Source organism: Podarcis pityusensis (assembly GCF_964106645.2).
Source record: "Podarcis pityusensis genome assembly, chromosome: 13".
NCBI lineage: Eukaryota > Metazoa > Chordata > Lepidosauria > Squamata > Lacertidae > Podarcis > Podarcis pityusensis.
The window spans coordinates 36,995,013-37,018,770 of NC_138038.1; the positions used below are offsets into that span (position 1 = coordinate 36,995,013).

The following is a 23,758-nucleotide window of genomic DNA, read 5'->3' on the forward strand; positions in this document are numbered from 1 at the left end:
CCCCCTCCGGCCCTGCTCCCCCACAGATTTCCCCTTACCAGCCTTCCACAGGACCCTTGAAAAGCTCAGACACCCCAAAGGACATGGCTCCCATGAAATCATTGCGGGTTGTCCGGTCCCAGTCCCACACCTCGATGGAGAGGCGCCGCTCCATGTCCCCCGGCTGCAGGGTGCTGGGGAGGTATAAAGAAGGTCAGAGTCTCTCTCTCTCTCTCTCTCTCTCTCTCACACACACACACACACACACACACACACACAACCCCATCGGGGCTCTGGCTTCTAGGTCCTCCATCACATCTGCAGGACTTACAAAGTGAAGGTTTCATTCCACACTGGGTTGAGGGTGGATCTAACGGTCCGAGTCTTTTGCTTTGTTAGGTTCTTAGGGTCAGGGATCAGCTTGAGTTTCACATAGGGGTCCGAGAGGCCATTGGGATCCATCGGGATCAGGTTAAGGGCTTCACCAACTAACAAAGAAAAGGAGGGGGGGAAGGGGAGACACGCATATTAGCTTCCAACAGAGGATTAGCTTCCAGCAGAGTAAGTACTGGAGGAGAGGGCGAGTGGGCGGGAAGACAGACCTCCTGCGTTCCCTAGTGGGCGGAGGAAGGAGGATCCACTGGCTCCCATCCCAGGCCACCTGCTGCGGGCCAAGGAAATTGCTGTGGCAGCAATTGCTCCCACCCTCATATGTGGCTTGTGTGCGCGTTGGGGGTGGAGAAATTGAAGGAGATAGTAGAGGGGTGGGTGAGGAAATCCCTTTCTGTCAAGAAAACTGCAGCGATGGCTTTCTCCTCACCACCTACATGCAGGGTTCCAGGAGGGGGGGAGGGAAACGAGAGCGGGAAGAAAGTGTGCAGAGAAAGAAGGTGTGAAAAGCAGAGGCGGGGGATGTCAAGTTCTGCAGCTAGGAATAGAACCCAGGCGTCCTGGCTCTCAGCCTCCACCAGCTCAATCAATCCCACTCGCCGCCACAGCCAGGCCTCCTGCTCCCATGCTGTTCTCCACCCACCTCAACCCCAAAAGATTTTCTTCTCTGCTGCAGGGCCCAGGGCATCTTCTTGATGTTCCAGCAGCCCTGGCTGTTCTTAATAGCAATGCTGTCCCTGATTGTCACTATTATCAGAGAGCCAGTGTGGTCTAGCAGGTAAAAGTGTTGAACTAGGACCTGGGAGACTGGGGTTCAAATCCCCCATCATGAGCCTCACTGGGTGACCTTTAGCCAGTCACTATCTCTCAGACTAACCTACTTCACAGGGTTGTTGTGTGAATACAATAAAGAGGAGGACTATGTGCACCACCTTGAGCTCCTTGGAGGCTACATGGGATATAGAGGCAATCGATCAATCAATATATTGTATTACAGTGGTACCTCGGGTTAAGTACCGTATTTTTCGCTCTATAAGATGCACCAGACCATAAGACGCACCTAGTTTTTGGAGAAGGAAAACAAGAAAAAAAATATTCTGAATCTCAGAAGCCAAAACAACTTACTAAGTAAGGAGGGAAAAAGTGAGTCTTATAGAGCAAAAAATACGGTACTTAATTCGTTCCAGAGGTCCGTTCTTAACCTGAAACTGTTCTCAACCTGAAGCACCACTTTAGCTAATGGGGCCTCCTGCTGCCGCCGCGCCGCCGGAGCACGATTTCTGTTCTCATCCTGAAGCAAAGTTCTTAACCTGAGGTACCATTTCTGGGTTAGCGGAGTCTGTAACCTGAAGCGTATGTAACGTGAACTGTATGTAACCCGAGGTACCACTGTATAACAATAGCCATTATTGTTATTTTGAGGTAGATATAAAGAAAGGAAGAGAGGGAGAGAGAGAAATAAATAAATAAATAAATAGTTAGTTACAGAGTCGTGTTGAGCTGTGCATACTGAGGGACACAGGGAGCTGTCTTTGACTGAGTCGGACCATTGGTCCATGTGGCTCAGTATTTCCTACACTGACTGGCAGCTGACAGCTCCCCAGGGGAGAGAGGGTGTTTCCCCCCAACCCTAACTGGCTGTGACAGGGAACTGATCCTGATAACGTCTCCAGGCAGAGCAGGTGCTTTACCACTGAGCTACCGCCCTTCCCTGTGCACAAGAACGCACATTCAAAGATTTGGCACCAAGGCAGTTTTCAGTCCGAGAAGCAAACTAAGCTGAATCCTGTGATCTGTATGAATCAAGCAAACGTTGCATGAATTATGCAAATTGAGCCAGTGTGCATGCATTTGCATAATTTATTCCATCCCCGCCTGCGACGGGGAGCCAGAAAAGGCTACATGGAACTCTGAATCATGGCTCCAGACCCCTGGAAGTCTACGACAGCCCACTTTCCTGTCTATCATTCTCAATTCACCTGACACCATTTCAGATGTATGCAGAGCAGCATGCCTGGAGTTTGTGTCTGCATCAGCTAAGATTAAAAAAATTAAAAATAAGCTTTTTAATTTGTGGCATGACAGTTTCTGTTTAAAAAGTGAGGGCTCACTTTTAGAATATGAAGATTTCCAGTTAAAAGATATCCCTGATGGCTGGTACCCGCCAAAAAACAAGTAGTACTGGTGGCCCAAACTGCATCCCTCTGCAAGAGATGCAGAGAGATGAGGCTGCCTTGCCTCTCCATCAAGCTCTACTGAAAGACCAGGAACTTCTGGCTCCCAGCCAATTTTTTCCATTCCTGCTGTTCACTACAAGATCCCTGTAACTATGAATTAGTGCCTGGGCTTGCTTTTTCCCTACTCCCTCCCAACTCCCTTTTCCTTTTGTGTTGTGTCTCTTAGAACGCAAGTGTAAAGGGTGGGATTTGTCAGCCACTGTGGGAGACTTTTTCAGCTGAAGAAATGACGTTGTTATGCAGTTGTACCTCCTCCCCAACCTCTCAAAATCAATTGGGCAATGGGGCTGCCTTACATGTGTTGTTGGTCCCTTAAAGACAGAATCAAACATCCTGAACATCTCAGCTTTTATTTTAATTTTATTTAATAACAACAGTTCTAGTCCTCGTCTGCTATAGCAATAAGCTTTGCACAATGGCTGTTGAAATCTCAGTCGCTATAGAAGGGCTGAGCAGGATTTTCCCTGGCCAAAGAGCAGAGCCTCTGATCTAGCTATCCCATCACATCTTGTTTGCTCCCTTAAATATGAGACAACTGAGAGAACTGAGAGCAGCATAAAAGGAAAGGAAGGGTTCTCATCCTAGTTCATCACAGGACTGGGCAAAAAGAGCTACTGCAGTTTGCCATTGAGGAGAGAGAAGAGATGGAGCCAAACATTGGTTTCCTGTTGAGAAGACAGTCCACAACCAGAGCATTCTGTATTGTTGTCTCCCACCTAAGCTCCAATGAAGATGTCAACAAAGAGTCAGCTTCAGGTGAGAGCAGGCCGACCTATTCCTATTCTTCCCCACTTACCCCAGTCACCACCATTCTCGTCTTACCAGTCACATGGATCTCGTCACTCCCAAATGTCTCAATGTGGAGCTGCAGGCGTCCCCTGCGTTCTGTGTGGTCCACACCACACAAGCTGGGCACACAGTGGACGCAGCGCTTGTGCACATTCATCTCACAGCCTGCAGGGGGCAACAGAGGTGGGCGAGTTAAGCTAGGACCAGATAACCATAGATGGCAATGCTACCGTTCCCTTTGCAGCATTTAGGCTGCCATCCTAATCCCGCTTACCTGGGAGTAAGCTCCATTTAATTCAATAGGACTTACTTCTGAGCAGACATAGGAGTGTCCAGGCAACTAACTGGTTAGTTGTTTTTTAAAAAACAAACAACAGAAAAACCAATGACTTCCAATTCACTACAATTGTGTTTTATTAATCCAACAGATTTTTAAGAAATGTTTTGATATAGGATACACAATATACTTGGCTTACATAAAACTGGGCAATTTCAATGTATAGATGATGATGATGATGATGATGATTTCATCCATTTGGCAGTTTCACGTGCATGAATTTGCAAACTTCACAAGAGCCTTTCCTTGTATGCTCAGGACAATCTGTAGGTGCTACCTTGCAATAGGGATGTGTGCAAAACTGCATCAGATTCCTCTTACTCCAAATATAAATGTGGGTATCAGTCCAGCTGTTGTTAATGATGACTAGCTCCCACTGAAATCCATGAAGCTTAATTTAGTGGTTAAGCTAGACCTAAGAGGGATGCGGGTGGCGCTGTGGTCTAAACCACTGAGCCTAGGGCTTGCCAATCAGAAGGTCGCCAGAAGCGGCTTAGTCATGCTGGCCACATGACCCGGAAGTTGTCTGCGGACAAACGCCAGCTCCCTCAGCCTATAGAGCGAGATGAGCACGCAACCCCAGAGTCGTCCGCGACTGGACCTAACGGTCAAGGGTACCTTTACCTTTAAGCTAGACCTACACATACAGAAGACGAAGGTGGGATAGGAGGAAGCTAGTCCATATGGATGAATGGGACATTTCTCTCCGCCTGTCTGCCTGCCTTCTTTCTTACAACTAGTTTAAGAGGTGGCAGCTTCCTCCTCCTGATTTCAGTACTGCCCTAGTAGAGCAGAGAGGAGGAGAACAACACTGCCTGTCATTGCCTCTAGCTCCACCTGCTGGTGGTCTCTTTGCCTTCCAACCTACCAATCCCCATGGGGATCAGTCCACACTGGGTGGGAACGATGTGATATAACAGCCTATAATACCAATTCAGAGTGCAGGCGGGTGAATCTCTCCTAGGTTTTCTAGGACTGGGTATTGTCCTAGACTGGGTATTGTTTACTTGAGGAAATATCCCCTTGCTGTCTTCCTAAGAGGCGCAGTCTACATGCATCTTGTCCTGCTGCATATGTAGATCCAGCCTCAATCACAGCTAATTTTCACTACACTGAGGCCATGGATAATATACCCTCTGCCTTATCGGTCCACTTTGTAAGACTAGTTGATGTATATGCATGGGCGTAGCCAAGGAGGGGCAGAGAGGGGCAACTGCCTCCCAATCAATAAAAATACATAGCTAACTGAGGTTCTGAAAAAGTGTATGTGATGAGCAAACAACGCTAGTGGGTTTTAAAGAAGCTTTGTGAAAGAATAAGGAATATTGCAAGAATGCAAATATGTTTGTAAAGGTATCTTAAAAGGCGATATTAATTTTGGGAATGCGTAGATAATAAATTCAAATACGGATGATTGTCAGAGAAGCTGAGGGAAGTCCAAAAGAGAAAAATATGTTAATTGGGAATTGTTAATTGGAGATACTTGTGTAAAACTTAATAAAAATTTATTTTTTTAAAAAAAGAGGTTCTGCCACCCCCACCAAAAGGCCTGCTCCCCCCCAACAAAAATCCTGCCTACGCCCATGCATGTATGGACCACTTCTCCTAAGTCATTGAAAAGATGGACATATGCAACCCAGCCACTGTTGAGGCAGCCCTGGAACATAGTCTTAATAGTAGTGGCACAGCAACTACCTCCACATTGCAGGTGTAGAGCAGAGGTTGAAGAATACCACCTTACCTACCCAGTGCACTCATGATGGAGCTAATTCTGAACTGAGGATTTCCTGTTCATAGCACACACTCTTAACCCCCACGCTACAACAGCCCTCTGACAAAAGAGGCTTTTGCTCTGGAGAGCCCATGACACAGTTAGCCTTTACAGCACCACAGGATTGATTGATTTATTTTTTGTGGAAGGCAAATGGTTACTCACAGGTGCATTTCATCCCCTGGTGCACCAGCCCATAGAGGAGTGAGCCGCAGTGATCACAGAAGGTTGGGCTGCTGTAGCTGTGAATTTTGAACTTGTGCTTGTTCCGAGGATCCTATCAAAGGGGAAATGCACAGAAGCACAGCATCTATGATGAAGGGAACCTACACATGATTCTCTAAAACACTTGCGTCTTTTGTCCTAGTTCCATCCCTACCAACACCACCCGTAAAAACCTCTGGCATGCAGGTTGTTAGGGGAGACTCTGCCCCCCCCACCGCCTTTTAGAGGTTGGAAGTGAGAATGCACAGTTGTTAAGAAGCACAAAGTATGGCTTGGAATGTGAATGTGCAGTTTGTGTGCAAGTGAAAAGAACGTTTTATGAGAGTGCTCATGGAGTGGAAACAAGTACATGAGAAAAGGGGGGTGCACAATGTACATTGTGACACCCAGGGGAGCACTAGAAGCTGCAAGTATTACCGTATTTTTCGCTCTATAATATGCACTTTTTCCCTCCTAAAAAGTGAGGGGAAATGTGTGTGCGTCTTATGGAGCGAATGCAGGCTGCTCAGCTATCCCAGAAGCCAGAACAGCAAGAGGGATCGCTGCGCAGCAATCCCTCTTGCTGTTCTGGCTTCTGAGATTCAGAATATTTTTTTTCTTGTTTTCCTCCTCCAAAAACTAGGTGCGTCTTATGGTCTGGTGAGTCTTGTAGAGTGAAAAATACGGTATTTTTCTTTTACTCCAATATCAGCCCAGTGGCTGGGGCAACCCAGCCACATGGAGAGTATAAATAACAAAATTATTATTATTATTATTATTATTATCATCAGCCATGTTGGAAGGGCAATCAAGATCAGAGTCATGGTGTATTGAGGGCTTAACCTCATCTTTCCTCTCCCTACAAAGGTACAATTCATCCCAGGAAGGAAGCTCACCTTGAAGCTCCCCTCCCAGATGTAATAGCATCTCGGGAGGATTTTAATTGGGACCATATCACAAAAGGTAAAGGTTAACCTCATGAACAGCTGCTATTTACATGGTGGGGGTGAACATGCTGGGAATACATGTTGCTTCCAGTGACACATTTAGCATCATGTGTAGTTTGGCCCTAAGAGCCTTTAAAAATAAATGCTAGGGATTGATTCTGGGACCTCAAATATAGATGCTACATGTCCTCCTACCACACAATTATGGATTATAAACATGAATTGGGGGTCTATGGGTGTGGATTTCCATGACTATTCTATGAATATGTACACAGTACATTCCACAAGCATGTAGCACTGCTTAGATATTTCAGTAAATAAGCGGTATAGAAATAGCTGCAATAAATAAACAAATAGGTGTGCATGCTAGCACAAAAACATACTCAACATTCGGAGCACAATTGGGGTGGCAGAAACACATAATTTCAAACAATACCACATAGTACCAAATGCTAGATTTTTAAACACGTGTGCTTAACAACTCTGCCTTTAGGGCCTGGGTGCCACCAATGCATCTTCTTCTCCCGTAAGAACATGCAGGTCTGGGCCTGCATGTTACAAGCTTGGATGCAATTGAAGTTGCATGACACATGCCTCAGTGCATGCAACTGAGAAGGCACTCAGGGAACAGGTAATTCTGTGCGAAGCAGTTCTGCAAGGCAATTTGTTTGCAATTGAAGGAGAGAGTCAGGCAAGCCCTCCCATCCTTCCTTATTCCTTCCCTGGGATTTCCAGGCCAAGGACAACAGAAATGGGACAGTGTCAGCCTCATGAAGACATCCACTCCCCACTCCCCCTCTCTGCAATATAAATAGCAAGGAAACCGGGACGCTCACCTGGAGTGGAGGAGTGAGGCCTGAAGTCCTGGCTGCCAAGCCCTCCCCACAGTACTCTGCCCACCAAAGTCACGGAAACAGAAGTGGTTAACTTATCTATTTCCCCCACCCCCACCAACCCATAATTTATTTTCCTCCCACCCTGACAAATCCCCATCAATTTTGGAGGCAGCAGCAAAAAGAGTTATAAATAGCCACTTAAAGTTTGACAATATGAAGGGGTTCACTTACATCTGTCTGGGGTCCTTTCCCAGCTCCTGGGCACTCAAAAGTGACAAATTCATGACATCTCTTGTGTAAGACAAAGCTGCACACTAAGAAAGGGGACGGAGAAAGAGAGAAAAGTTTACTGGGGAAAGGGGGGGGGGATTCAGTGCTGAGCAGAAAACTAAACATGGCAGAAAAGGGGGGGGGGAATAAATGTTTGTTGTTCTTTATTGGAGGAAACTGCATCACGAAATCATACATGACCCAGGTGTCTAGCAGCACAAAAACATGACCATGTGACATTACCGTAGGCTGAGGCAGACCACTGGACCTTCATTCCAGGTTGCATACAAACCACAATTAAAGCACATGACCATAGCTATCAACATTTCCCTTTTTTTAAGGGAAATTCCCTTATTCCAAATAGGATTCCTCGCAAGAAAAGGGAAAAGTTGACAGCTATGCACATGACTTCCCCTCCCCCAAAGAATCCTGGGAGCTGTAGTTTTGCTTTGCATTTTGAATTGTGATGGGTAAGCTACCATTCCCATGGTTCTTTGGGGAAAGTCATGGGCTTTAAGTGAATGGTGTGTACACAGCCCCCGTGTTATCTATTCTGGCCGGCAGCGGCTGGCTAGAGTCCCTTTCCTATCCCTGCTACTTGATCATTAAAGACAAAACAAAGCCTGGACTGAACGCGAGACCTTTTGCTCGCAAAACATGAGGCCTACCACTGAGCTATGGGATCTCCTCCCGGCGCTGGAACTTAGTACTCTCTCTTTAATGCTGCGGAGAAAACTATCACCTCACTGGCTTCTGGCACAGGCTATGGCAGATTAGAATCTTTTCTTCCCCTATCCGCTTTCACTGAAATGGTGAAGGCAGGGAGGGCAGACCCTAACCTTTTACCACCTCTATGTTAGTATGCCAGGCTGTCTAAATGGGCCAATATTAATATGTGCTAATTGATCTCGACTTTGTACTCATGGGCTTTTCCATTAAATCCAAGAAGCAAAAGTGCAAGGAGTGAGTGGGCTTTCTGAGGGGAGAGGAGAGACTGGATATTTATTAGTCTGCAAATGCAGGTGCAGGGTGAGGGGGTGACTTTTCTCTCCTTTCCTCCCCCCCCCCCCCCACGCCTTCAGCATCTTCAGGCCTGAGATTTGGAAGATGGGTCTCCATGGCAACAGGCGGGGGACGAATCCACAAGTACCCGCACACAACGGGGGAGGGGGATCGGACGGAGTCAGAGGAAGGGGGCAGGGAAGACTTTTGCTCAGATGCACACACACACACACACACACACACACACACACTGACATCCTCTGAGCCAATTAGGATACAGCCCTCTCCCAGAGAACCTAGCCCTGCTTTTCACTTATCCATTCAGCGCCCCCTCCCCACAATACAGTTGCCCATGTTTCATTTGCAGCTGGGCGAGTTAACAGGCATTTGACCTACAGCAAACAGAAGGGGATCGTGTGCAGTCCAGCCGCTGAAACCTTTGCCTGCTATTTCCTGTTCATCTTTAAGATGCCATTGTTGTTTTGCTGCTGTTTCCTGCGTATCCAGCCACTGTAAAATACACAAGGGCAGTCCAAGCCCATGACTTTCTAGCCAGTTGGCAACCCCTATCCCTGATCCATATCTCTTGCTCACTCACTTTTGTCAATGCCTTGGGTTCCCATGGCAACGGATTTCCCAACTGAGCCATTGCCCTGTGTGTGTGTGTGTGTGTGTGTGTGTGTGTGTGATGTCCAGCGTACATAAGGGGAATTACAACATGAAGTGAAGGTGGTGGGTGCTGAGACCTAGAATACCTAAGGGTGGGATGGGAAGGGGCAAGAATGGTACCCAGAGGGCTATGATGGAGCATCCCTGGAGCCAGACTTCCTAAATTCTCCAGGAAAGGAGTGGCGGCTGATGAGTTAAGAGGGCAAATTGGGTGCGGGAATGAGGATGTTTGGGTCCTCTCAGTTGGGCAAAGGGATGCATAGTTGGAAAAGCAGGATATGATATGGGACATCAGTTGATTGGCAGGTGTTGACAGAGCTGGCAAGTGAGGAGGGGGGTTGCTTAGCAGCCGTAGTGTGGTTTCTTAGCAACCGGCAGGTCTGGACACAGAGAGCTGAAGATGTGTTTTGCAGAATGTAATAAAGTTGCAGGGTGGGGGGGCGGTTAGAGGGGAGGCAGACAGGGGGAGATCCTTAGGCCTCCATGGGGAAGGGAAACCTGAACCTAGAAAATGAACTGTGGAAAGAAGCAGCAGGGGGAAGCCATAAATATTAAACTGGACGGGAGCTGACATGAATGTTTGTGAAAGGCAGGGTAGGGGCATCTCCAGGTGTTAAGTGCTGGCTTGCCAGCCTGACTCTTCTTCACAAGTGCAACTGGTAGAGGAGGAAATTCCACACAAGCATAGGGGCCTGTGAAAATGTGCAGGGATGGGAGGCCCGAAATGTATGTTCATGGAAGAATTTCTGCACGTGCTCACATGCATGAGGGCGAACGTCAGAGAGGGGGGGTTGGAGACCTGTCGGAGAAAGGTGTCTGTGGGGGGGCCACGCATCTCATGGCAAGCGAAAGGGCATGAGCACATGGCAGGGCATGTGCGTTTACATTTTCATTGGGTGTGCAGTAGAGCACATCCGTGCTGTCTAATTAAGCACAATTGTGTCTACGGCCCAGTTCACATGTCATGAAGGGGCCTAAAAGGGCTCTTTCCCCTGCTGACACTTTTGTCTGAACCAGGAATCGTCTGTTTTGCTCCAACGAACCACAGTCAGTATGCCAAGAACAAATCTCATCGATAGGTTGTGGTTTGTTGGCAGTGAAACAAGACGCAGTCCCTGGTTAAGACATAAAGCTAAGCCAGGGCTCGTGAATTTCTTTCTTCCGTATGCTCACAGGGAGGAGCAAAACAGACCAGAAAGGCACAACCCAGTAAGCAATTAACTTATGTTTTTCTGTGACATGTGAGAAAGGCCTATGGATAAATGTGGGCCTAACTGCGCGTGGCACATGTTGTTTATCATTTTGGCTTTTTACTTATTTTGCAAAAAAACCCCGCAGGATGTGGTTTTTCATAGAGGCCTGAAGGATATGGGTTACCAACCACTTACCCTCCAGTTTGTCTGCTGAAGGGGGGAAAAAAACATACCACAAGCTGCTTCCCCTACTCCCAGCAGAGGAAAATATATAGGTGACTTTATCTTTTCCCCTGTGGGATGAAAACCAAATTGTATGTGATTTTCCACAGGAAGATACTGGAGGATAAAGGGATAAGGAGCCACTGTCCTCTTCTGGTCTTTAGTGGAAGGCTGCATACTTCACAGTGCTGGAGATCTGGTGTGATCAAATAGTGGCTAGAGTGCCAGATTAGGACCTGCGTGATCCCACTCAGCTATGAAGCCCACTGGGTGACCATAAACCAGTAACTCTGTATTAGATTGTGTTTACATTATCATTTACTCTGCCTCCAGTGCAGTCTCACCACAGGCTTTTGAATGTGTGTATGCACAATGTTACCCACAATGCAGAGCTATTCTGTACTTCCTTGAGAAATACTGCTGCTTTGAAGCCACATTCACTTCACAGTGAAACTGAGGTGTGTACACTTGAGGCAGCCATTGCACATGGGCAGATGGCAGCTTCATGAATATGAGTCAGAGGGGTTGCAGGGGCTTGCAGGGGCAGGGAAAGCAAATAGGTCATCGGGTGCAGACATCTGGTGTGTATGACAGCATACAAATGCAACTCTTGAAGCAAAGGGGTGGTGGTGGGGAGACAGATGATCTTGCTGCATTGTCAGCCATTAATGTGTACATGGCCTGAGTCTAGCCTGTGTTGTGAGATTATCGTCAGAATAAAGCGGAGAGGGAACCACGTATGCAGTCCTAAGCTTTTTGGAGAAGGAGAAAGAGATAAAAATGTAGTCAATAAATGTATATATGTTTTTAAAATCAGGGGAGTAGGGAGTTGCAAGGTAACCACATATGACGGGTTCATGCGGAGGTTGATCCGAAGAATTAGTGCATCTTCATAGATTATAATTTCCTATGCAAAAAACAGTCCCATGGACTGCAAGAAGATCAAACCTATCCATTCTTAAGGAAATCAGCCCTGAGTGCTCATTGGAAGGTCAGATCCTGAAGCTGAGGCTCCAATACTTTGGCCACCTCATGAGAAGAGAAGACTCCCTGGAAAAGACCCTGATGTTGGGAAAGATTGAGGGCACAAGGAGAAGGGGATGACAGAGGACGAGATGGTTGGACAGTGTTCTCGAAGCCACTAACATGAATTTGACCAAACTGCAGGAGGCAGTGGATGACACAAGTGCCTGAAATGCTCTGGTCCATGGGGTCACAAAGAGTTGGACATGACTAAACAACAACAACAACATGCAAAAAACAACAACAACAAACCACCATTTCTATATAGGGGGGAAATGTGTATACAGCAATGGCATAAAGCGCAGGGTTCGTTTCTGGGGGCGTGTGCAGGGGGTATTCTGACATGAACACACACGGTGGAAGAAAACACTCCTGATAAATGCGCAAAGTGTGAAGTGGATACACACAACTCCAAACATACTTTGAACATGTTTTGAGTTGTGGTGGATTTTGTTGGCCCTCCAAACATATTGAAACCAATTGAGGTAGGATCTTCTAAGTATGAGGTGAAGATTTATGGCTAACTTTACAAGTATCTTGGTGGACGGTGTAATTGCCATCTTCCACACTACTGTGCATATGTATACTAGCATACACACACACACACACACACACACATCCCTGACCGTGGTGGGGGCAGAGCACAAGGAAGCTGGAAGCAGGTGCAAATGTGAAGGTAAATTTGGACTGAAGTGTCAGGTACAAGGGGAGCGGAAGAGACAGAAGTGTATATAAAATACAAGAAGAATGAGAGAGAGATTTCACAGCCCTAAAATAGACGAAGAAATCTAGTTCAGCGAAACAATAAAACCTGGCTCAGAGGCCATGTGTGTGTCAACTGCCTGATTAAAAAGGGAATTAGGGAAATTAGAAGCAACTCAGCCCAGCACCCACACAAATCCAGCTCTCCCTTCCTACTAAGAGCCTGTGAGTCCTGAATCCCAGCTCTTCTGTCCCCTACATGCCAGCTTGTACTCCACAGGAAGTTACTCTTCTCTCAAAGAACCCAGGTGCCCTGGCTCTTATTTAAAAACTTCCCTAAACAGGGATGCCTTCAGATGTCTTCTAAATGTCATATAGTTTATTTCTTTGACATCTGATGGGAGGGTGTTCCACAGGGCGGGTGCCACTACTGAGAAGGCCCTCTGCCTGGTTTCCTGTAACTTCGCTTCTCGCAGTGAGGGAACCGCCAGAAGGCCCTCGGTGGTGGACCTCAGTGTCCGGGCTGAACGATGGGGGTGGAGACACTCCTTCAGGTATACTGGGTGAATCCTGCCCTTTGTTCCCAGCTTTCCTGTTCCAACTAGATCTGTTGCTTTGTCTTCCCACAGAGGTTCTGTAAACTGAAAAGCTACCCAACAGAAACTAATTCAACTGGTGTATCTTCTCCCTAATTCCATGTCACAAGAACACTGTTCCTGTTATGATCTGTTGTAAAAGTCATGGAACCGCCATCAAGAAGAAAGATTTGAAGTTACAGCAGCCCTTTTCCCCCAAGAGCAACTGAGTGGAGAGAGTGCCTCTGAGGTACATGCAGAGTGCACTTCTTCCCTGAGCACTGACGTGCTACAAGCAATCCACCACATTATCTGGGCTGAGGGATGCATGTGGCTTCCGCTCCCGCAACCTCTCTTTTATAAAACTGCAATTCCTTCCCCGCTGTGACCCTGCTGGGGTGCTTCATATGCCGGATTGTGCTTTCACAACATGTGGTGCTCTCCTCATGAAAGGAGGACCAACCCAGAGAGGAAAGCCAAAAAAAAGTTCTTACCTAAGCACTGGAGCCCCTGCTTTCCAATCCCCCTGCATAGAAAGTTAAAATAAAAAGAAGGAAGAAAAGAAACAGGTTGTTAGCTCTCACAAAGCGTAGGATTTAAGGCGCACTCAGCTAGCAAATCCCTTAGATGTGACTTTAGCAGCACATTCATGTGCCAGGGAGAGGTGGGGGATAAGACAGACTTATAGGAAGGGAGTCATGCTGAGTGGTTAGAATGCCAGAAAACAGTGTGGATTTCAAAAATGCAAAGTCTCTTGTGCCATGCCCATACAAGCTAGGGTTGCCATACGTCTTAGACAAGTCACTTGGGGGTTGGGACTCAACATTTTTGGGGTCTTCCTAAAAAAAGGGGTGTCCTGGTTTATACTTTTTGAAATATGGCAACCCTAATACAAATTTATGTCCATTAACTGGATAATTTAACCTACAATAACAATAATCCTCCTGGTTACATACTCATAATCCCTGACATGGGTTACAGTCTCCATAAGCAGAGGGTGGGAACAGAATCCTCCATTCTATTACACTGATGATAATTATCACTGGGTGACTGAAAGCACAATCCGATGAATTTTACTTACCAGTAGTCCCACTGTGTTTGGGTGGGGGGGGGGCATACTCCCAGGTAAGTGTGTGCAGGATTGTAGCCTCCATGCATTATTATTTATTAAATTTATCAATCACTTCACTCACTCTCTCGCTCTCTCTAATCAAAAAGTAACTCAAAGCTACACAAAACAGAAAAGTAGCACATACATTAAAACCAGCATAAAACGAAAACAAAATGTAATCTGAAACTCATTTGTATTTTTAAAATAAACTAATTCCAGCCACAGAAGGAGGCCACAGATGATTAAAAGCAAACAGCCTGGAGAAGAAGAAGAAGAAGAGTTTGGATTTGATATCCTGCTTTATCACTACCCGAAGGAGTCTCAAAGCGGCTAACATTCTCCTTTCCCTTCCTCCCCCACAACAAACACTCTGTGAGGTGAGTGGGGCTGAGAGACTTCAGAGAAGTGGCCCAGGGTCACCCAGCAGCTGCATGTGGAGGAGCGGAGATGCGAACCCGGTTCCCCAGATTACAAGTCTATCGCTCTTAACCACTACACCACACTGGGGAAAGATAAATCTCCCCCCCCCCCCTCGTGCCTAAAGATAAGTAGCGACGGCACCAGGCATGCCTCCCTGGGAGAGAGTTCCATATGTGGGGAGCCACCACTGAGAAGGCCTGCTCTTGTGTTGATGTTCTCCACACCTCCCTCAGAGGGGGAACATGGAGAGGGGTCTAAGATGATGAGCACAGGGGTCAGGTTGGTTCATGTGGGGATAAACAGTCTTTAAATTAGTATCAGATACATTCTTAGCTCATTTTACTGCCTGAGGCAAAGGACAAGATGGCACCCTCTCTCCCCACATTTCCATGGGCAGAAGCCAACACTAGACTAACAGGTAAATCTTATTTCAACACTGACAATGGGCAATTGTGTTCTCCTGTGAGCAGAATGCTAGCTTAGGGGGCACAGGGCCCTGAACATCTCTTGTCCAACAATTTACTGCTGCTCCTTATCCTCCTCACCGGGACAGGTTGACCACAGTCAGAGCCACGCTACACATTTAAGACACATAAAGGTAAAGGCAAAGGGACCGCTAACCCTTAGGTCCAGTCGTGGCCAACTCTGGGGTTGCGGTGCTCATCTCGCTTTATTGGCCGAGGGAGCCGCCGTACAGCTTCCGGGTCATGTGGCCAGCATGACTAAGCCACTTCTGGCAAACCAGAGCAGCGCACGGAAACACCGTTTACCTTCCCGCCAGAGCGGTACCTATTTATCTACTTGCACTTTGAGGTGCTTTCAAACTGCTAGGTTGGCAGGAGCAGGGACCGAGCAACGGGAGCTCACCCCGTCACGGGGATTCAAACTGCCGACCTTCTGATCGGCAAGTCCTAGGCTCTGTGGTTTAACCCACAGCGCCACCCGCGTCCCATGGCTTCCCCGAAAGAATCCTGGGCACTGTAGCTTACACATCCACACAGTGACCATTCCCAGCACTCTTAACCAACTACAGTACCCAGGATTCTCCTGTAGTATGAACCTTTAGACTGAAGCAAAGGGGTGGGGGAGTGGAACAGCCAGGATTCTTAGTTAAATATGTCAGCTGGTTAAATCCACACATACACACATGCCATGGTAATAGTCTCCAAAAATTGACAGCCAGTATCTCAATGTTCCACCAGCTCTAACAGACACTGGAGATGGCAAAGCCTCTTTCAGCATGTAGGGAAATATGGTGTGTGTGTGTGTGTGTGTGTGTGTGTGTGTAGAATGTGTGTGTGTGTGTGTGTGTGTGTGTGTGTGTGTGTAGAATACTGATGATGTCGCTTTTTTATTTTAAGGTTCAGCATTTGGCTTTAATTAAAAATGCACAAAAGGAATAAACTAGCCAAGCAGGAGGTTATGATGACAAGAGCAACTGGGAACATGAGGAGGGGGGCGGGAAACAAGGTGCTAGAAAAGCGAGCTGCAAACATCTCCTCTCTGCCACATACACAAATGCACGCATATTTTAACTCATGGTAAGTTTTTAATTGGGCACTAGAAAGCTGCCTTGTACTGAGTATGGTCATTGGTCCATCTAGCTCAGTATTGTCCACACTGACTGGCAGCAGCTGTCCAGGGTTTCAGGCAGGTGTCTCTCCTCACCCTCCCCAGAGATGCCAAAGGATTGAAAGTGGGGTGCTAATCAGGATAGCCAGAAGCATAAGAGGCCAGGGCTCCCAGGCCTTTTAAAAGAGGGGATTTCGGCAGGTGTGGAGTCTGCTTATTCCGGGTCTAAATATAAATGAGAAATAATAGGAAATGGGGGGGGGATGGGGGAGGAGCCTGAGAAATGTAGGACTCTTTGGCTGTTTGTGAAGGAAAGGGGCTAAGGGGCAAGAATTAGGATTCAGCAGTCCCGAGTTCTGAGCAAGGAATTCTGGGCCAGGAATGGCGGTCACAAATTTTGTTCCTCCTGCCCACACATCCACACAAAAACAAAAACGGGGCATGTCCAGTTCCACACAATAGTTTTTGTAGACCCTGCTCATGCATGCAGGGTTTTTCTCAGCATCCACATGGCACTGTCCTCACCAAACTGCTATTCTGCATTATTTCCCATTGCATCCAGTTTTACTATATCTGCAGAAATTCTGATACGCAAACAAAAAAAGGTAGAAATGGTAAATCCAGAGTAAAGCGGGGGGGATATGGGAATGGACTTTGAGGAAGAAGGTGTTGTGTGGAAGCTGTAGAAGATTTTGTGCCATTAGAAACAAATAAGACATGCTGTGTACGCATTACTGGCTTAAAGCACAGCAAGGTTGTTCTTTTTCTCAGTTTGAACCAAAGCTGGTTTGTGAGGAAGATGCGTCAAAACTCGAAATGCTGTGTTTCACAAGAAAGAACTGTATGGATACAGGATATGGATTGTGGCTGGAGTCATGTGTATACCATTTCTCAAACCAGCAGTGGGAGTTCACTGGATGCAGAGCAAACAGGAGTGTGTGCGTATCGTGTGCAACTTCCCCCATCCCTGCATATCCTTGTGGGGGAATGCTCCACTTGTTGAATTTCTGCAGGGCAGGAAAGTGTGTGTTAAAAGCAGAGAGTTTCTGCCATAAAGGGAAGACAGCAATCTGACATGAGGAGTGTGGGTTTGGAGGGGGGGGCATAAAGGTGGCTAGCATTCAGGAGACCACCCTTTTATTCCAGATTAAGGAGGCAGTCCTATTTGCATTTCACCTGGGAGTAAGTGCCACTGAACTCAATAGGACTTACTTCTGAATAGGAACAGGTAGGATTGCACTGTAATCCAAAATAATTACCACTGCCTGCCAATTCATGATCGCTAGCAAGGATAGTAATTCCTAAGATGTGTAACAGGGCACCTTCATACAAGATAGATAGATAGATAGATGCATCTTGTGAACCTACTGCAAAAGGAGGCTGCCCAGTGCATCTCTGAATGAGTCCCTGTTCTTGCCTCACCTCTTCCAATCACCTTCTACTGGTGGCAAGTCATTCTGCTGCATGCATTCTCAGGGGGTTGGACTAGATTACCCTTTGATCACTTCCAACTCTACAGTTCTATGGTTATTGCTGCAGGAAGGATGAATTCGTACAGCAAGAGATGCAGCAGGGTTACATGCCCACAGCTGGGTTGAATGGTACTCTTATTCAGCAAAACAGTTATTGGATTGTACTGCTGTTTTTAGTGATGATTATATATATATATATAATTTTATTATGTATATTGTGCTCTTACAAGTTGGAAGCTTGTGAGGCTTGGCCCTAAAAGGCAACCTAAAAATATCTTAAATATTAGGAAGAACTTCCTGACAGTAAGAGCTGTTTGACAGTGGAATTTGCTGCCAAGGAGTGTGGTGGAGTCTCCTTCTTTGGAGGTCTTTAAGCAGAGGCTTGACAACCATATGTCAGGAGTGCTCTGATGGTGTTTCCTGCTTGGCAGGGGGTTGGACTCGATGGCCCTTGTGGTCTCTTCCAACTCTATGATTCTATGATTCTATGATTCTATGATTCTAAATAAATAACAGAACAGTGACTCATGCGGAGGCACAAAAGGTGGGCTCTTCCTTCTAAGGTAGATCTTCCTCTTGGGGTAAATGATACATAATCACAGCGGACATGTGTTTTAAAACTGGATTCCTATGAGGGGGGGTTGAGATGTAGGACCAACATAAAGCATAGTATGCGAGGGAGGGGAGGGCTGAATCCTCCTCACACCCATGCCTCCCCCAGGCACAAAACCAGCACTATTTCCCAAGCAACTTTTTCTTCACTGGCGCTCTAAGAAATGTAAGTAGATGGAAAAGTTTGGTGGAGGAGACTTGGGAAGATTCATGCCCCTTTCCATCTCTCCGGTATTGTGTTTTCTATCTCCACCCTGCTTTATAGGAATTCACCCCTCCCACATTCTAACATGTGAGTACAACAGGGGAGTGTGTCTCCCATTTATCACCAAAAAACCGTGAAGAGGAAAAACAAACTTATTTTTAAACACACACAGAGACCCCCCTCCCTCCCCAACTATGGATAAGAAATGTGAGCTGAAATATGTTTTGTGGCAATTACTCCACAAGGAGAGATCCTGAAGATATATATGCCTGAGGGGCGTTCTCTTCCCAGGCCTGAGTGGGTGAATACAACCAGAGAAATTGACCCAGAGATTCTGTGGAGGTATTTTAAGAAAAAAGAGGGTGTAGAAAGAAAAACAGCTCATATCTCTGGGTCTGACAAATGTTTGGAAAAGGAAAGCTGGCGGGGTGGGGCGGTGGTGGTGAAGACCCTGAAACATTTGATCCCACCTTTGGGGGGGGAAGGGAGTAAAGACTAATGGGTGCAGTGAAAGGGTTTGAGTTCTCTGTTTCTGACTGGTGTTTTTCTTTATTTCCCCTCACTACAGGTCTATGTCTTTGAGTTTCCAGATCTCTTGGTGTTCCAGGGATGGATCAAAGCCACTCTACATCTTTACAGCTTTTAAAAGACGGAGCAGGAGGTGGCCAGGAAGGATGCTGAGATATAACCCAGAATTGTAGGCTTTGAATTCAGGGAAAAGAATAGATTCTGCCCCACAGTTCGGGTTGCCAGCCTTTTTCCCAGTCCCTGTCAGAGCCTCTCTGCCTTTCACAGCTGCCTCATGACAAGCGGACATTTGACAGGTGATGCTTTTCTCTCAGTGGAGGAGCAGCGAGGGGGAAGCCTAGAGATCCCTTAATGGGGATCACAACAAACAAGGCTGACAAGCTGAAGATGGCTCCTGTCCTAGTTCCTTATCTGCAGTTCCTAGTTCCCTTTTTTTTTAGTTGTTTTTTAAAAAAACAGGTTCAGAACACTACGGGAAAGTGGGAAGGGGGTTAAACACAGTTGTACGCCAAAATAGGATTTGGACCACCCCAAACCATATATCCCTATAATGGGGACATTGTCACACGTGTGTGTTTGTGTGTGTGTGTGTGTGTGTGTAAAATCTACTGACTGATGCAAGAGTCCACACCCTTTCAAATAGGTTGTATGTAAAAATGTTAAAATCACAACTATAAAGGACTCTAGGATCAGGAAGTACCTCATGAAGACTTACCAAGGACTATTTGGGAGTGCAGTGCCCGAACCCTATATTATAATTGTTATTTTAATGTGAGGGTTGAAGAAAACCCACTTACAAAATTGGACAGCTCCTTACAGCATCACATATGAGGCAGTTTCTCTGCTGTATGGAAATATGATCTAAGGTCGTTCGCTGTTTATCTGAAGGGGCAGACATATTTGAAACTTCATCCAAGATTCACCCTTGCTCCTTTAAGTCAAGTAGGGAGCCCGGGCCTGCAAGTAAACAATCAGGAATGACCCTGGGGGCTCATCCATACTTCAGCTTGTCCTGTGCCTAGAAAGCAGGGGTCTGAGCAGTTTTCCCCTTGCCTCGCTCCTTTCCGAGGGAAAACTCACTCTTAAGTGATAGATCAGAAGAAATGGCGACCCGAGGAAAACTTGAACTGCTGTTTGTTCTGATTGAGCGCCAAAGAGCAGTTTTCCCTGGGGGAAACCAATGGGACATGAGGAAGTATGGATAAGCCTTTAGTCTCGTGCCTGTTATGCCCTATAACCAGCTCAATAACCCCACCTATTAGGGGTTGCTGAGCAAAAGAACAAAAGAAAAGCTTGTTTGGATTAGGCCACCAGACGCCTCAGAGAAGCCCACAAGCAGCATTTCTTCCCATCTTCTTCCTTGCTGAGCTCTATAAGGGTTAACACTGAGACTAAGGGCATAAACAGTCCTTGCTGGATCAAGCCAATGGCCCATCTCACCCATCATCCTGTTCTCACAGTGGCTAACCAGATGTCTATGGGAAGCCTGCAAGCAAGACCTAAGCACTAGAGCACCCTTCCCTCCTGAAGTTTCCAACAACTGGTGTTCAGAAGCATACTACCTCTGACAGAGGAGCTAGAAAAGAGACATTAGAATTAGTTGCCACTGATGAACAGGGAAAGACTGGGTTTATATAAATATTTTTCTATGACTGCTGGATTATTCTTTGCAGGGGACAGTCTGTGTGTCCATGAGAACATGTGTTGTAATCATTCCAAAACTGCAAACAGTTCAATGCTTGCTCTACATAGACACTTCTGATTTTGCTGGGGCGTGCATAATCTTGGAAAGTGATGCCAAAATAAACAGGCACTGTGTGGTGTGTGGTTCACACCGGCCCCCTGCTCCTCTGCTCTGCATTTAACAGCAGCTTGCTCTGAAGACATTAGCAGGTGATAATGTTTGCCACCAGGCCTTGAAACATTTTACTGTATTTGCTGATGTTTGCAGATCAAAGTGTTGTGAATGGTACAGGAGGAGGTCAGGGGGTTTCCCCACTGATAAATCTGGAAACTGAAGGGGGTTTGGGAATAAAGTTCAAGAGAGAGTTCTGTCTGCATAGAACGGAGAACAGGCAAACATCTGCAGATGCCCATCATAGTAGGTGAATGTCAACAGAATCTGTAACCATAAACTGTAAGCCCTGATGATTTAAAAGGAACTTGCTGCCACATAAATACATACAGACCTAAGGAGAAACAAAAGTTTAACTGTCAACCTCTTTGAAGGTAAGCAAGGAGGGGCAAGATGGCAGGTGGGTAGAAAGAATGACCACATGGTTTGTCCAACCCATGGCCAGGGTAAAGGGGCTTCACAGTACAATTTGTGTATTGGTGTGGGTGGGTGTACACACACACACACACACTACTTAAAATCCAACAAAGCACGAACTGTTAAACAGATATGTCAGCAATTCTTATTCTAATATTACAAACCAACCAATAGGCTGGCTGGCTTTGCTTCCTTGCTGCACGTGGTGGCAATTATTTTATTACGTTGTGGCAATTAACACTCATGTTTTTCAACATTTGGGTGCAGCTCTACTAAACAGACAGGGTGGAAGGAAAAGGCATCTAGGTAGCTGTCAGGGAACTGCCATCGGAAGGAAGGGAAGTGAAAGGGCTCACACAGGTTGGGAGAGACTCAGCAGCTGAAGAGGGAACCAGTAGGGGGAGAGGAGCTGAGCTGAGGGAAAGTGAGCTGGAGGGATGGCTCAGAGACACTTCCAGCGAAAACAGTGGGGAGGTTTCAGGACCTCCTGTAGGGACACCCACTCCTCGCCGGAAACTGTCACGCAGAGAGTCCAGAAGACGTGTTTCCGTTAAGGAGCTTTTATGTTGGAAGCGATTCCGAAAGCAACCACTGTCGGAATCTGCCAGCGACTGACGGAGCCATGTTTAAGGGGCTCCGTTACAGACAGAGGTTTGCAAACTTGACCAAACTCTGAGGGACTAGGATTTTACACACAAGCAGCTCATCGTCCCATCACAGCATTCCGACAGTCTCCGTGAGCAGCTTGTGCAGGAGAAGGCATCATGAGCAACCCAGCCGGAACCGGAGAAGCAGGAGCTGGAGCGGGTCCAAGCCTGGAAGAAAGGTACCGGGTGTTGGAGGTCCAGCTAGCGCTGCAGACGGCGAGGCTTGAGGAGAGGAGGGCTCAGGATGCAGACAAAAAGGGGAAAGACACCCAACTCGTCAGAAAGGTACCAGGATTGGTGCAGAAGTTTGGGGGGGAGCCCAAAGACTATCATGGCTTTCGGACAGAGATGCAATATGCCCTCAATCTGCAGTTTGATGAATTCCCTGACGAGGAATCACGAGTGGCTTTCGTGATTGGGCATCTTGAAAAGGGGGCGAGAGACTGGGTTAGACCCCTGATGGCAGCGAATAGTGACGTCCTAAAGGACACGATGAAGTTCTTTCGCGCCATGGATCTGATGTTTTCCAGCGATATTGAACAGGGAGTGGTGCGCAGACAGTTAATGGCTTGCAAACAGGGGAGCCGATCTGTCCGTGAGTACTGGACTGAGTTCACCATGTTGATCCATAAATTGGGGTGGGATCTATCGGCGGAACCCATTCAAATGCTCTTTGAAGAAGGGCTTTCTTCGGCTGTGAAAGACGAACTTTCCCGGGCGCCCAGGGCGGAGTCTATGGACCAGCTGACCAAATCAGCGCTGACCATAGGAGCGCGCCAGGAGGCGAGAGCATTGGAGAGGCGGGAAGGGAAGGGGGAACGTTGGAAGGAGTTCCGCATTCCAGACATTCCAGAGCCAACTTTCCCGCCGGCAGAGCCGATGGAAATCGGAACAGCGCGCGCGCGCGCAGTTTCAAAGCCCAGTGAGGGGGGAAAGAAGGAGGGAAAAGGCGCCCGGAAATGCTATCTCTGCCAACAGCCAGGTCACTTTGCCAGAGTCTGCCCCCAGAGGAAGGAATGGCAAGGGATGGTAGGAGCTGTGGAGGGAAGAGAGGAAGAAATACCGAAGCAAGTAAAAGCCAACGCCTGGCTGCCACCGTCGGGGCACAGCAGCCAGGCCAAAGAGCAGTGAAAGTGCCCACGCCAGAACCTCCTAAACCCGCCCTAGTGATAGAAGTGGCGCTAGAGCTGCCAAACGGACACCCTCTAAAGATAAAGGCGCTGTTGGACTCAGGCAGCTCCTGCAATTTCATGAGCAAAGAGTTTGCAGCTGAACACCAGATACAGACGATCCCTTTAAGCAACCCCCTGCAGGTGACCACGATCGATGGCAGGGAGCTGTTGGGAGGAGAAGTCAGCTTGCAGACCGTCCCAATGATAATGAAGGTGGCAAGGCACACCGAACTGATAGCGTTTAATGTGGCCACCTTGGGAGGAGCTCCCATTATATTGGGGATGAGCTGGCTAGCGTTACATGATCCGCTGGTGGGCTGGCATCAGAGAGTGGTTTCTTTTGGTTCAGCACATTGCTTAGAACACTGCAAAGAGGGAAAGGGTTTGGCAGGGGCCCAAGCCACCCTAGCAGGGACTGAAGTAACGGAGAACGTGAAGGTACCACGACAATACGCAGATCTCCGCGACGTCTTCAGCGAAAGGGAAGCTGACCAACTGCCCCCGCATAGACCCTTTGACTGTCAAATCAATTTACTCCCTGGGGCACAGCTCCCTGTAGGCAAGCTGTACGCCATGTCAGACAGAGAGATGCAGGAGCTAA

At 47.2% G+C, this 23,758-nt stretch overlaps 1 protein-coding gene across 1 annotated transcript in view; it reads right to left on the bottom strand.

The window, feature by feature from the left end:
- PRKCG (protein kinase C gamma) overlaps positions 1-23,758 on the bottom strand; it is a 61,440-nt gene that overhangs the window by 17,981 nt on the left and 19,701 nt on the right. The window contains exons 2-7 of the mRNA XM_080978096.1: positions 13,641-13,672; positions 7,722-7,804; positions 5,669-5,780; positions 3,429-3,560; positions 311-467; positions 39-173 (exon numbers count right to left, since the gene is read on the bottom strand). Of these exons, the coding sequence (XP_080834222.1) occupies positions 39-173; positions 311-467; positions 3,429-3,560; positions 5,669-5,780; positions 7,722-7,804; positions 13,641-13,672 (651 nt within the window). The remainder of the gene's footprint in view (positions 1-38; positions 174-310; positions 468-3,428; positions 3,561-5,668; positions 5,781-7,721; positions 7,805-13,640; positions 13,673-23,758) is intronic.